The sequence below is a fragment of the Callorhinchus milii genome, unplaced genomic scaffold, assembly GCF_018977255.1.
Source record: "Callorhinchus milii isolate IMCB2004 unplaced genomic scaffold, IMCB_Cmil_1.0 Scaffold3, whole genome shotgun sequence".
Classification (NCBI taxonomy): domain Eukaryota; kingdom Metazoa; phylum Chordata; class Chondrichthyes; order Chimaeriformes; family Callorhinchidae; genus Callorhinchus; species Callorhinchus milii.
In genome coordinates, this window is record NW_024704744.1 from 57,901,558 (window position 1) to 57,917,227 (window position 15,670).

General features: G+C 37.9%; 1 protein-coding gene across 2 annotated transcripts in view; it reads left to right on the forward strand.

The window, feature by feature from the left end:
• snx14 (sorting nexin 14) overlaps positions 1-15,670 on the forward strand; it is a 37,970-nt gene that overhangs the window by 12,024 nt on the left and 10,276 nt on the right. Inside the window, exons 11-20 of one of the 2 annotated variants that reach the window (XM_007893856.2) lie at positions 109-189; positions 850-964; positions 1,501-1,656; positions 3,587-3,711; positions 4,663-4,721; positions 5,696-5,722; positions 9,707-9,839; positions 10,944-11,127; positions 12,831-12,914; positions 14,446-14,546. In XM_007893856.2, the coding sequence (XP_007892047.1) occupies positions 109-189; positions 850-964; positions 1,501-1,656; positions 3,587-3,711; positions 4,663-4,721; positions 5,696-5,722; positions 9,707-9,839; positions 10,944-11,127; positions 12,831-12,914; positions 14,446-14,546 (1,065 nt within the window). The remainder of the gene's footprint in view (positions 1-108; positions 190-849; positions 965-1,500; positions 1,657-3,586; positions 3,712-4,662; positions 4,722-5,695; positions 5,723-9,706; positions 9,840-10,943; positions 11,128-12,830; positions 12,915-14,445; positions 14,547-15,670) is intronic. The other variant, XM_007893858.2, reaches the window with a different exon arrangement.

The window sequence follows — 15,670 nt, forward strand, 5'->3', positions numbered from 1 at the left end:
TACATGAACCTAACAAATGGTGTTTAATGAAGCAAATTGGCAAACAAAAAGCATTGAAGCAGCAGTTCTTGTGTAGATTAATAGAATACAACTATTTTCTGTCATTAGCCTGAACCAGCGACAGAGCCCCCATCACCTTTGGTTCCATTCCTGCAAAAATACGCTGATCCAAGAAATAAAACACAGTCGGTAAGAATGAAAAATGTTTCCATTGTTAAATATCTGGTTGGTTACGTATATACTATTGAATTTGCATTTTATTTAAGTGAATGCAGGCAAATTTGTGTCAGCCTGGCTCAGTTGGTAGCACACTTGCCTGTGAGAGCGAAGATTCTGGGTTCAAGCCCTACCTTGTGACTTGAAACTCGCATAATCTAATAAGACACTCCAATGCAATGCTGGGGGTGTGCTCCATTATTGGAAGTGCCACCCTTTGGATGAGACATTAGACCAAGGTCCAGTCTGCCTATCCAGGCAGACTTTAAAAATCTTATTTGAAAAGAGAAGGTGAGTTTATCCTGCTACTCTGACCAACAATCCCTCGAAAATTAAAATTGGTCACTCACTGCATTGCTGTTTGTGGGATATTGCTGTGCGTAAAGTATGTAAAAGTGCTGATAAATGATAACAAAATTAAACCATTGACCATAACAGAATAAAATCACTTCTACATGCCGCAAACTCTTAGTTTTATAAATTGGGGAAAATATATAGTGTTTCAAGGACACAAAAAAAGTTTAAGGTTTGGATGAAGTTAATAATCGTATCATAACACGTTCATTAATATTGATTTAAATGCTAAAGTAATATTGACGTTAACAAATTACTGAACACTGACTTCTTATGTAGGTCCTTAAATTGGAGCTAAAGGAGATAAGAGATCAGCAGGACCTTCTCTTCCGGTTCATGAACTTCCTGAAACAGGAGGGTGCAGTGCATGTGCTGCAGTTCTGTTTGACTGTAGGTAAGGATGAGGGCTTATGGGGAAAGGATATGCTAGTTCCCTACTTTTTAAAAATTCTATGTTTTTGGTATTAGTCTTGTTTGCAACTCTATAGGAACAGGCAGCTCATTGAACCTCTTCAGTTGTTTTATCAGATAATGCCATTTTCCTGTCTCTTTCATCATCACTAAGTACCTGTATTTCCCCATTATCTATCTTCCTTCTAAACATCTCAGTTAATTCCGCTACCTCAGCTGTGTAGATCCTGCTTAATGTAGCAGAACATTTACTGGCTGTACTGCTATCCACAATATCAGAAATACAAAACCAACATCTTTTCATTACCCATTACTTCCTTCTTCACCTGTAATGTCAGATCACCGATTGTACTGCCATGCATCTTGCACAAAATCTCAGATTTGCTGGGAACAGATTAGATATGCCCCTCGGTTGATTTTGGCACACAGATTTTTAAAAAGCTCAATACCAGGCTGTGTTTCACCTTTGACAGTTCATGATATCATCTGTCACACAGTTGCAATTTTTTCTTCCAACAGAGGAATTCAATGACCGTATCTTGTGTCCAGAGTTGTCTGAATCAGAGATGCTGACTCTTCATGCAGAAGTGAAGAAAATCTATGAGACATATTGTCTCGATGAGAGTATAGATAAAATCAAATTCGATCCTTTCATTGTGGAACAAATCCAACAAAGTAAGTTACCAATTATCAGTGATGAAGTGTGCTATAAATGCCTCTTGCTGATTTTCACATTATGGGACAAGATGAACTAAGAGTACTTGTGATAAAGATTGATAACAAAGCTCACATGTTTTTCTTTAACTGTGGGAATTTGCCTTATACGCGGGTTACTCCCCAGAGGTCATGTCATTTTTCTTGGTTGCTTAAAGTTGCCTTTTTGATTTTTGTTTCTTAGGGATTGTACGTACATAAATTTGTCATTTTCCTGCTTTAAAGAACCTCTTACTCCCTTTGTTTTAAGTCCAATTTCTGCTTTGCATGAATAACCATAAATAGTAAGGAAATTGCAGGCTATTTTACGCTGCTTTTTCTATTCTTTAATCCACACATAGATATTTTATTGCAAATTACAGACATTTGCATTAAATGATCTGACACCACCAACAACAATTCACATTTTATAGCATCTTTCACACCGGGAACACAACTCAAAACTACTTCATGCAACTAGTTGAGTAGCTAGGGGAAACTAGAGGAGCTGAGTAGTGAGGGGAAACGTGAGGTCACAGAAATGAATTTTAAGGCAAGGAGGAGAGGCTCAGGAATGGAGTTTCAAACAGCAGGGCCAGAATGGGCAGGGGATGAGAAGCAGGTTGGAGTTCCCTCCAGTTATGAAAAATACTCCAAAATATTGATTGCTAAAATGCGTATAGATTTATATTCTGATTGTACTCCAGTTTGGCTTCAATGCTGCCAAAATATCAAATGTGGCTGCTGATCTACATATTTCCATTTGTGTACATCTGGTGAGTTCAGTGTGGAGCGAGTTGTGTGTTTGTAGCGAGAGCAACAAGATTACATTAGTATAGCACCTTTCACGTCGGGAGGACGTCCGACTTTCCCATTTAAACTTGTGCAGAACATTGGTTTACATGCTCAGCTTTGCTTCACACCAGTAGTGTGGATCGGTTTCTGAAAGGTGCTTGGAAGTCCAAATTTCTAAAAATAATTTCAAAATAAGAGTTGAAATTGTTAGTTTTCCTGCAATGGTAGCATATAAAGTAAGGCATTGTTAATCCTAACAACAGAGTCAATTGGATGCTTTGTCATTGGATTTAAAACACAATGATCAGAGATTTTAACTAATCTGAGGGACCCTTTTACTGGACATCAGTCTGACCTGCTGAGTGTTCCCATGACTTCTGTTTTTGTTTCAGATTTTCAGCATCTTCAGTATTTTGCGTTTTATTTCTTAATGCAGGTTGTGATGGTATTCATATATTTAAAGCCTGCAATTCTAATTCAACTTCCTTGATGCAGATGTTTATACTAGAGGCCTTTGTCACCTCTCGGCTGGACTACTTAAATGCCCTCCTCGTCGGTCTTCCTCCACTACCATTCATAAAATCCAAGTCATCCAAAACTCTGCCGCCGGCATTCTTACCCGCACCAAACCCCGCTCCCCGATTACCCCAGTCCTTGCCAGACTGCACTTGCTGCCTGTCCCAGAGAGGATCAACTTCAAGATCCTCACCCTTGTCTTCAAAACCCTCCACTCCTCTGCACCCCCCCCCCACCTCTCTGACCTCCTCTCTCCTCAAAACAGTGTCTGTTGCCTTTGCTCCACCGGGGATGGCATTCTTCTTGTCCCCCGAATCCTCTACTCTACCTTCGGCGTCCGTACCTTCAGCCACTACACCCCGAGGCTCAGGAATTCCCTTCCTCACTCCCTTCGCCTCGCCCCCTCTCTTCCTATTTTCAGGTCTCGGCTGAAGACCTTTCTTTTCGACTGCGCCTTTGATCACCTTCCTCCCCCTCCCCGTGGCCCAGCCCCGGGATCCATTACTGTGAAGCGCTCTGAGACGCTGTCTGGCGTGGAGGGCGCTGTATAAATCCCAAGTTGTTGTTGTATACTAATAAGCTTTTATTTTGATTCTTTCAGTTGCAAAGGGAAATTACAGAGATGTGGTAAAACTTCAGACCACACCCTGCTTGTTTGAGGCTTATGAACATGTTCTGTCTCTACTTGAAGCCGTATTTACACCCATGTTTTGTCACAGTGATGAGGTATGGAACCTGCACAGTTACTGTGTTTGTCGTATTAGGTCATCAACACTGATGCTTACAGTAAAAAGGCTTGAATTAAATTGCTTCAAAATAGTATAACGATATGTTTATACAGCTTGTTTAAACATTTATACTGCAAGTTTAATGGGGTATGTGTTTTAGAAAAGCCAATTGGGTATGTGTTTTTCTGTCTCCACTTCCTTTGTTTTGTATCCTCGACCGTGTCCAAGGTCACCTCTGCCCGGCTCGGCGCCGTGCTCAGTCACTGTCACCACTCTGAGACTCTACCCTGTGTGAAGGACGCAATATAAATGAATATAAATAAATATAAAAAGTTGTTGATCACCATGCATCATCCATGGCTGAGCTGGCAGGAACCCAATCTCATCCCAAAACCTTGTGAAAACGTGTTCTGAAGCCAGGTGTAGGAAGTGTATAAAACTAAACTCCAGCAACTATCTCACCAATTTTAATTACATTATTACATAGTAATAAGAAATTTAAAAATATACAGTGAGCTGATGGGTTAATATGATTAAGGCAAATTAATACTGTAACCTGTAAAAAGCTGGTTGTAATGCTTGTTTTGTTGACCAGAATAAAATTGTTGTTTAGCAGGATAAAGATAAAGTTCTATTTTTATTTCTATTTAACCAGATTGAATCTAATAATCTTTAAATAGAAAATACTGCAGTTTACCAGTCACCTCACATGATAGATGCAGATATGTCGCTGGACAGATTCACAAAGAAATACTTTTATTGTAAGGATGGAAATAGTCGATCTTTTCCACTCATTCAGAAATGGACTTGTTAGATCAGTCTTTTGGTCAGGGATCTTGTTAGTACAGTGACCTCTAATGCTACTAACAATGTAATAAAACAGTTATTTGGTTAACATTTTTTGTTTGTTTACAAGCTCATTTTTCTATAATTGATTATTTGTTTGAAGTATTTTAGATATCTGCTGAAAGGAGCAGAATCACCTACACACAACTCCAAGCTCAACAGGTGAGTCCAGATTGATTAATGGTGAACATATCTCCTCCGAGGTCCCTTGTAAGTGACAATTGATTGTCTTCATTTTCACTTTCTTTTGTTCGCCTAAAATAGACCATCACTATACTTCACAGTAAAATCCTGATAAGGGTTTTGAAACAGTTTGATGATGTGATAAGGTGTAATATCAAATGCAAAGATTTTTTTTATTAACTTCTGAGCAGTTTTATGACATCTTCGAACTCCCTCTGTTTTGAAATGAACAATATTCATGTTCAAAGTAGAAATGGAGTCTGTGTGAGTATGTCTAGTTGTGTGTAATTCAAACTGGTAATTCATACTATCTCAGTACCTAAGTGAAACTGATCTAAGAGTCAATTAAAAACAATATAAAATTTTCAGAGAATTCCAGAACAAAACAAATTAACCACAATAAAACTTCAGAATTTCTATTTACTGATTTACAAAGATTAGTGTGTAGTTTTTGCCCATAAAAGCACTTGTCCCAATTTACATATAGGTTTGGGTTTTTAAGTGTTTTATTTGCCTTGTTGATTCAGTGGGAAATCAAGGCTAGTTGTCTAAAAGAAAAGTGGGGACATTTAAATTAATTGAGAATTCATTTCATTGTGTTTGTGTGATGTTGCAGATGCATTTGCCTGGACACTAAAAGTATTCAAAGACTATCTTAAATTAAAAATATAGAAGTTAATGTCATTTAGGTTTGTTTCTAAATTTATTCAACTCATTCACTTCAAGTGCTTAAGAATTTCCTAAGAGTCTCTTTGACAACAGACAGCTTATATTTAACATTTCACAAATTATCCTCTTGATAGGTCTAAAATGTAACAAAAGATTTGCTAATTAAATTTTTCAATTAACATGTGTTTTATTCACCCGTACCTGTGTGTGTGTTTACTGTTTTCTTGTCCCCACGTATGTATTTGTACTGTGCGAAGTGTAACTCCTTGTGCCTGTTATTACAGAAGTAGCCTGAGTTTGGATGATTTCCGGTAAGTACAGCAGAATGTTGAGAACATCTTTTGCTCCTGGCTGCCAATTTATCACATCATCCTCACTCTCAGGATTACCTAAAGTTTTACAGAGCAGTTCTATGGAGTGCACCAATATCTGCCTTTATGATAAACTGAGTGTTATTGTGTTCAGTTTTGATGCTTTATGATTATGAAGTATAGGCTCTTCTAGGTTTAATCAGTAATGTCAAGCGGAAGTGATTTAATTTGATGTCTGGGATACTTTTTAGAAATATGTATATTTTTTATTAAAATTCTCTAGGTGTGTTTTGGTTCCTTTTCTCTTGCAGAAAAGAGGAGCTACTTTTAAATGACAATTGTAATAATTGCTCTGAAATTCCAAGTAATAAAACATTTGTTCTATTTACTTTATTGATGGCTTGTAATATTTTACGTATGTAAGTAATTGAGCAGGGCTTGTCTATTTATGTATGGATGGATTATTGGTACTAATCTTGCCTTTGGGTCAGAAGGTTGTGTTCTCATGACTTGTGAGTTCATAGTCCTCAATGTAATAAAACAGTGAAGCATGAAGGGTGCTATATAAATGCAAGTTGTTGTTGTAGTTTAGGTTGTGCAGCATACTCTATTTGGAACTATTATAAAGGGAGTGTTAAATATTTTGTTTCTAAAATATAAAACAAATAAGACTGCTACCATTCAATCTCATAGTCTATTTTTACTTTTTTTATAACTTAAATGACATAACTTCTTGAGTGAGTTTGTTTATTAGTTAGCAATTCAAATGGAACAATAATTTAAGCTTGAATAGCAGGATTAATAATTGGCTTTTATTGTAGTGTTTACCTTTCTGAGTTCTTAAACTTTGAGCTGATGGCCCAGACCAAAAGCTGAGCCTAACAAAACAGGAACTCTTCTCATTAATTGGTGAAGAGTGTGTAATGCTATATAAATGCAATGTGTTGTTAGGAAGGAGGCAGTATTACAGCTCAGCTTTGACTAATGTAGATATATTTGAGTAACTGAAATAGTTTTGTTTAAGACCCAAGTCATGTAGGAAATGTTAGGTACTGATATAACATTACTACAAATCCAATTTTTTTGTAGCTATTTGAAGTTGGCTCCTCATTCACACATTTTAAAGCCTTATTTTTCACTCATGTTTTTATTAACATACAGTATTTTAATAAGGCAGGTCTTAGCTGCGAAAAATAATTGCTGAGAGTGACGTGTGAATTGTAAGCTGAGTTGGATAGAAAAGAAACAAAAAGGCAACTTTATCGTATTGTAAACTTATCGGGAAAAGCTGGAAACACAATAGGAACAGTTTGTTATAAAGGCAGAACATATTGTAGCATGAATTGTCTCCTCGGCAGTAAGTAAATAATGCAAAACCAAATGGCTGGCCTTGGAACACTCCCATTAATGAATGCAAGCCCCGTAGCTAACATTTAACTGTTTTTTTTGTTTCTCTACTAATTAATGCTGCCTATTGGATATGTATATATTTAAACAAAACAACCAATTTGTGGCTACTTGTAGCCCTGAGAAGGAAATTAAACTGGGCACTGAGGCTGCATCTCTAGGGCACGCTGCCTCCATGAACCAAGAGTCTTCATCTGCATCTGTTTTCCCTCATGTCCAGTCAATTCTAACACTTCCATCTGGCATTTTATCTTCTCTCCCTGCTGCTATAACGTAAGTCAGGGACCACATGCTTTCGTACAAGATGCATGAATGTTTGTTCAAGTACTTCATGCATTTAAGCTCACAGCTTCATGTTTGTATGTTTCTATGTGTTCACTTATTTATAAATGATGTATTGTTATTGGCTAGTTTACAGTTATTTGGATGAGGAAAGAGGTTGAAATCTAAAAGTTCTGTGTTTTTCCCCCTAATTCGAAGTGCGAGTATTATAACAGCAGAAATCATAGCAACATTATTCCATATTTGTTTTAATGGGATTTCCATTTGGGTTGATCACAAATATAATTATGCCTAAGGCGATTGAAACCCTCTCAAGCATTTTCTCCTTTGATACTGTGATGCCCAAGATGATGTATTGTGAAAAAGTAATAGAATTATTTTTACACTCTCCAGTACTGAAATAACAGTAGAGGAGACCAGGGGAAGGACCTGAATTGGGCAGCTTTGCCTCTTGTTCTGTTAATATTATGGGCAATGAAGATCGCATGAAATTAAATCTCTAATGTTTTTGCAAATGCATGAGAGACCCTGACATCATCTGGCTAGTTGCGTACTGACTTGAGATGGTCGTACATGTGTGAAACGGCACTTGGTCCAAGTCTAATTGATGCGACACCTGCACTTTTTCATTATAGAGTCCAGTCTCCTCTATGCATTTGTAATGGCAGGTCTGACTCTGAAAGCATTCTCTCAGATTCAAGAAAAAACATTGCTTTCCTATTACAGTTTGGTTCCAGATGTGGGCTTGTATCTGAAGGCAAATAGTAGTATAAAAGCAGCAATAACCACTAGTTCGTGAAAAGATTTGAGCTGATGGGAATGCTAGACAAAAATAATCGCAGTCCAAGCTTATTTTATGCTTTAATGTTCATTCAGTGACTATCTTCCTTGGGGAAGAGGTAAACGGGGTCTCCTTGGTGCTGAACTAGATCCAAGGTGACATGATTGGCAATGGAATGTCAGAATCAAGCCCACTTTCTTTGACGGTCTCAATCATCCAGTACATGATCCAGGTGGATCATCAGTATTGCAGGGCACTGCTGATGACAGCACAGTGGCGCATCAGCGGGACTTGGAAGGGCAGACTAATCACTAGGTTCAGAGACTCTTCCCACTCTGCTCCTGTTAACCCTGGAAGCCAAAACCCTAATGGGTTTGATGGTCCTTGCTGGACAAGAGTGGCAAAGCTTGCTGGACAATCCTCTCAATGGCAAGCTGTGCAGTTTTAGCTGGTTAAACACCAGCAGTACTCCAACGCACACTCTAGGGTGCTCGGCCTTGACTCTTGTCAAATTGCATCTAATACTTTCCGAAATTAGGTAAGCAGGATATGTCCCTACAGGGAGAATGTGCGCATTCCAATAAATATCTCTGGATTTCTATGCATAGATGGGATGCATGGAACTGTCAGTTTGGTTTAGTAACTCTTTTGCATGGTGATGGGTTTCTGCGTGTGTCAGATACCTTGTTGACGAAAAACAATTGCATATACGGGAGGAAAAGATCATAGAAAGATTTAGAAAACGGGATTAGGAAGGTTGGAGGCTCATGTGAAGCATAAACACTGGCACAGATTAGTTGGGCCGAATAGTCCGTTTCCGTGTTGCAAGGTTCTAATGTACAGTAATTGATGATGAGTTTCTTGCTGAGCTAGAATATGGACTTGCGGATAATGTGGAACATGTCATTTTATAGCACCTACTTCTAACATTCAAAGATTTATTTTTCTCCTTAAAAGAAGTGTCGAATTATTTTTCTAATTTTCACACCACTGGAAACTTAGTTTTTTTTTATTATTACGTCTTATTTAAAATTGTCACGGCAGTGGCCATGTATTAATGTCCATAAAGGATATGTTTTAATCACTTAAATTGTTGTGATAAATGGAATGGATACAGTATTGCTTTGAAACTGAATATCATTAATGTATTGATGGATTTCATTGAATGCTGTATTACTGTTGTGTACATCGCTCACCTCCATTTCATTGGATTCACTGTTCTATAAAGAAAAGGATTAATAATTGTAAATGTATTTCTGGTATTAATTCATTGTTTTCTTTAAAAAAATGGTCAGGAGTAGAAATACTGTGTTCAAGCTGGGTTGTAATTTGTAGCACTGGTTTGTTACTGTATTCGCAAATTCATAACCATTGTCGACTTACAAGTTTAAAACAAAGCAACTATTATTTGCATCACATCATCTTAAAAGCTAGAATTCATCGTCCAGTACTAGATGTTCCACATTTGCTTTGTGAAAAATGTTTTTTCACCAACTGATTTTTCTGTCACTCAGAGGATCCAGTAAACGTGGAGAGTCTTTTGGAATATCACGAATAGGTAGCAAACTTAAAGGCGTTTTTAAAAGCACAACAATGGAGGGAGCTATGTTACCTAATTATGGAATATCAGAAGGAGATGATGATTTTGTAAGTAATGCCATACTGTAGAGCGTATTTATTTTTGTTGTTAAATAATATGTTGCAATAGGAAGTTATTGGTCAGGAGTAGAAATACTGTGTTCAAGCTGGGTTGTAATTTGTAGCACTGAAGTGTTTCAAAATACTAAATTGTTTTTAAACCTACTTTGGTATCTATGATAGAATTGAACCTTAATGACATTTTATCCATTTTATTCACTGGTTGAAAATCAGCCAGGTTTGCTAACTCAGCAACCATTGAGCTTGATCTGCTTTTTAAAAACTTATTTTCATTTCTGCAATCATAAAGTGGGGTTTACATTGCTTGAACTGGGTACTCTGACCCAGCTCTCTAAAACATCAGAATTCCTTTGCCTTGCCCCTTCTCTTCGCCATGACACCTATTTTTTCACTGTGTTTTCAACCAGCTTTCTCTCCACTCTTCAGCTTTCTCCCTCCCTGATCCTAACGCGAACTCCCAATCAGTTATGTAAAATGTTTGAGACAATCTCCTGACATGAAGTGTGCTATGTAAACGCAAACTATTGTTGTTGTTGACCTGCAATTACAATGCTAGAAGTATAATGTTTTCTGTTCAAGGAGAGAATTCTACCATTTATTTGTTTTGAAGCTTCACTCACACAATAGAGAGGGAGGTGGTAACTGAGAGACTTAAGCAAAAAACAATCTAAACCCTTGCAAATAAAAATAAGTGTTTGGTTTGATGTTCACTTTTACATTTTTTTAACTCTAAAATGTTAATGCACATTGCCAGGCTTATAGCTGGTGTGGACTACCATTGTTTCCATTTTGATTTTAATAAAATGAATACAACAAAGTCTTGCATTTGCAAAGCACCCTTCACATGGGATAACATCTTGGAATGCTGAATAGTCTTATTGATGATACTAGTGTTATTCAATCCCGGTGTGTGGAGAAATCCATCTCTATAATGTGTGTTTTGGTTAAAACAACTTATACCTTTTGTTAAATTGCTTATAGGGCTTATAGGAACTTATATACTCCCATATTGTGATGGTCATTTTAATATAATTACAGAGCTCAGTGAGGAGCTGGTAAGCAATTATGTTAAAAGGTTGGCTTTTGTTACAGGTTGAAGAAGCATTGATGGTAGTTGAGGATGATTTGCCTGAAGAAACTGCCATAACTCCCAATGCTCACCGCAACCTCTCTGCATGGAAGATAAGCATTCCATATGTGGACTTCTTTTTTGATAATAAAAGGGAAAAAACTCCAGTGTTTTGTATTGATGTAGAACGGAATGACAGAAGATCAGGTAATACAGATATATTATTGATCTTCTGGGTGGGGTGAGACTATGTAGTGCGGACAATGGTCTAACAACATGAGAAACTGGTTTAAGATGAGTTTAATTGTTGGAACACTTCCAAGAAGCATATTCTGAATGACCAGATCCTTCATTATACCATGATTTGGAGATGCAGCCCATTCATTAATAATAATAATCCTTGCATTTGATATAGCGCCTTATCACGTCTTCTAGACATCTCAAAGCGCTTCACAGAATATACTGTAAAGTGAATTGACTGTATATTTGTGGGCGAACGCGGCAGCCAATTGCGCACAGCAGTGTCCGACAAACAGTCGTAGATTGAAAATGACCAATTTTTTTTTATTATTGTTTTTGGTTTTGGAGGGATTATTATTAGGCTCTGTGTGGAGTAAGGAAACTTGCCCAAGGTTTCGCCCTCTGCCTGGAATTGAACTCAGGTCTCTCGCTTGCAAAGCGAGTGCTCTAACCACTGAGCTACAGGACTCCAAAGCAATGAATAAAGTTGTCTTTTCAAAAGCTGTATAGTTACAGGAGGAAAAGATTTGCTTTGTAAAATTGGATTAGTCTCCATTGGAATTGACCAGTACAAAGACCAACCTTCTATCCCATCCTTCCATTGCCAAGGAAAGGGTGTCATGGTGTTCATCCCCAAATGGTTTATTTTATGAGAGGGGGTGAGGATGGGTTGAAACTGGAATACTGTGGGTTAACACAGCGCCGTCCAACCCAATGACCACTAGCCACATGTGGCCATTTTGCTTATTGGACAGGAACACTTACACATTGTTGAATTAATTTGCATTTCATTATCTATAGATAGAATATAAACTGCAAAATCACTTGCGTCATGTGATCCCTCACACGTTTTCTGTACATGTTATAGTGTAGCTTTATTGTTGTATATTATGCTTGCATCACATCAGCAGCTACAGAGACATAACGGTTTCCCTTTTGTATTGGCAGTCAAACACTGGGATCGTAGTTCTGCCAGTTGTCGCTGTTCATGTAGCCCAGTCAATCGTGTCATGTGAAGTAATATCCTGTGTCCTTTGCTGTGGTGTGATTTGAGTTTCAGATATATGATACATTTCAGTTGGTTGAAATAAATATGTGCCAAACCGTATACAGGTATATTATATATGTGTACGATGTCCTGTATTGTATCTACACTGAGTCCTTTTTTATTATAGAGTGGCCAATTATGTCTCTCAGTGGCTATACCTGTAACTACTTGTCAATTTGGCTTGGATAGCACTGGGTTAATACATATAAAAATTTCGCCCATTTTTAACAATGTCCTTATTTTCTCTAGTTATAGTTCTTTCTCTGGTTATTTCAAAGCTGTTAAATGGGGGAAATATTGGACTAACATTTATTATCAGAACGAGTGAAACAGATTGGAAGCCCATTTGAACACCTGGCACCAGCTACCCTGATGGTTCAGTAGGTAAAGCCAATTTGAAACATGAAACTGAATCATCTTGAACATCAAACAACTTCTTATTCAGTGCTTTTGTCTGCTGAATTTGAAGCCAAATACCAATCTTCTTAGATCAGAAGAGACCTTTAAAGCAGGTTTTATAGTTATTTCACCATATTAGCAATCCATCTGCTAATCTTGTAACCTTTAAATGCATATGCCTTTTTTGGAATCTGTCTTCAGATCATTTTCATTTGCTTTTCAGAGGGATATGAGAGTGAACACTGGTCTGCCTACAGGAGATATCTTGAATTCTATGTTCTGGAGTCGAAGCTAACGGAGTTTCATGGTAATGTGCTATCAAAGATATGCTTAAAAAATTTAGTTTTGGTTTAGTACATTTTGAGCGAACTCCAGTCACAATTATTTTAACTCTCTTCGTGAAATTTAAATAACAATAGGTTAATGTTTTGTTAAATGCAATGGAAGCTGCTTTAGCTGGACACCAGGTAACCCCAAACGCCGGGTTAATTGGACAAAACACCAGGTCCCGATTCATTTGTATTCTCAGCTATTTTAAATATGACAGTTAATTCGTCAAAATCCAGTTAATCCGGATAAAATGCCTCGCTGGTCACCGCTGCATCAACTCACTCTGTGCCACGAGCGGCTCCAGGATGGAGATGGGAGGAGCCAAATTGCAGTTGATTGACAGCAGACTCCAGCCATTCATAAGCAGCTCTGGGCTGTCAATCAGCGAGGGGCAGAGGAACGGGGAAGAAACAAGGGACAGAATAGGAGGAGTCAAAATGTGATAGATTGACAGCTGAGCCGAATGTAAATAGGTGGAGCCCAAATATTCACATGAGGTTTCAGGCTGTCAATCACCTGGAAGCCGCTGCTAAATGGTCCCCTTCCTGTTTAATAGGAGGGAAGAGGCACCATCACGGCACCTCTGCTGGGCGTGTATTTCGGTTAACCTAGGATGCGACTTTAAGCCGGACAAAACATTCGGCCCTGACATGTCCGCCTTAAGCAACTTCCGCTGTATACACTTTTCTTCAATTAGGCTTGAATTTACAACCATGGAATGCTAACATGGAAGCTTTTCACATAAAAGTTAAAATCTACTCCTCCAGTTTTGTTTCCATATACAATCCTTAAGGTCTCCAAATACAAGTTAAAACTTCAATTATTTTGGTAGCGTCCGTGGTGGTCTAGCATTCATCTGTCTACCATGCAGCCTACTTGCAAATCATACATCTCAGTTAACCCCCAAAATAAAATTATTCATTTTGTTTCATGGCTGTTTGTGAGATATTGCTGTACGCAATTGGGCTGCTGCATTCGTCTACAAATGCAGTCACTCCCCTTCACAATAAATCCCGTGAAGTGCTTTGAGACGTCCCCCTGACCAAATGAAAAGATTGGGATTATCTGTTATCTTGGGTACCTTACTGCTTATTGTCCAGCGCCCTAGAACGTCTTTCCAACATGAAGGGCACTATACAAGTGTAATTTGTTATTGTTGCTCCTGTAATTCAACTTGTCTGCAATACAGAGGTGGCATTTTTTGAACTAAAAATAATAATAATAATCCTTGCATTTGATAAAGATCCTTATCACCCCTTCAAGAATTCTCAAAGTGCTTCACAGAATATACTGTAAAGTGTATATTTTCTGGGCGAAATTGAAGAACTGAATGGCCTTGTTCATTTGTTTTTAGTTCAGATATGTAAATGTAAAAGCTCATGACTATCAAATGAGTATATGCTAAAGTGTAATGAATATTACTAACGTTCTCAAACATTGCTCTTGAGTTTATTTATTAAACTTTATGGAAAAGTGTACATTAACATTTTGGCCGATTTATGTTTTAGGATCTTTCCCAGATGCTCAGCTTCCTCCAAAGAGGCTTATAGGACCTAAGAACTATGAGTTCTTGAAATCCAAGCGAGTGGAGTTTCAGGAGTACTTGCAGGTATTGTCTAATCTGTGGATTCATCCTGAAGTGGTTTTAATGTACCATGTTTCTTCAAATGGATTTTCACATGCCATGTTTTACGAGGATCACAAGATATGAATACAACTGAGGAGTTGGTGGTGTCAAACCCACAGACATATGCAGTAATTGAGGAGTTTATACACTAGCCCTGCTCTCCCAAATAACTAAATTATTGCCTTTGGAACTTCCCCCATCTACCCTTTTTGACGTACTGTTTCGAGTTCTGGCTAATGATTGTTGAAGATGTGTTCGGGCAATACATGAATATAGACATGACTGTGAAGTAACTCCTGTACGTAGATACATGTTGCTATGATTTGCATGGATAATGTTGTTGAAAGAAAATGACTGGAATAATTATATTTTTTTAAAAAGTACATAAGCGGAAAGAAGTTCTAGATTTCCTCTATTTTCTTAGCATTCTAGAACCTGCTGAATTTTTGCAAATTCTTCAATATGGCCTAATTTTGAAAGAGGCTTTTTATAAGTTTTTTTTAAGAACTGCAGTAAACTGACTTTAAAGTTGGGTGTCAGTTTGACTCAGTTGGTAGCACTCTTGCCTCAGGGTCAGAGTTGTGGGTTCAAGCCCCATGTTGGAACTTTGTCGGCCTAGACTGTGAGTTCAATCCAGTGTATTCCTGGGGTTGTACTGTATTATTGGAGGTGCCATCCTTCGGATAGACGTTAAACCAAGTCTGTCTGTTCAAGTAGACGTTAAAGATCCCATAGCACTATTCAAAAAAAAAAGGAGAGTTTCCCTGGTGTCCTGGCCAACAAAATAAAAATTGACCAATCACTTCATAGCTATTTGAGGGACATTGGTGTGCACAAATTGGCTACTGTGTTCACCTACAAATAGACAGTCTCTACACTTTACAGTAAAATCCTGTGAAGCTCTTTGAGAAGTCTTGCCATTCTGCTATATCAAACGTGGAGTCCTGTAGCTCAGCGGTTAGAGCACTGGCCTTGCAAGCGAGACACCTGGGCTCAATTCCAGGCAGAGGGCGAACCCTTGGGCAAGTTTCCTTACTCCACACGCCTAATAATAATCCCTCCAAAAACAAAAACAATAATAAATTGGTCATTTTCAATCCACAGCT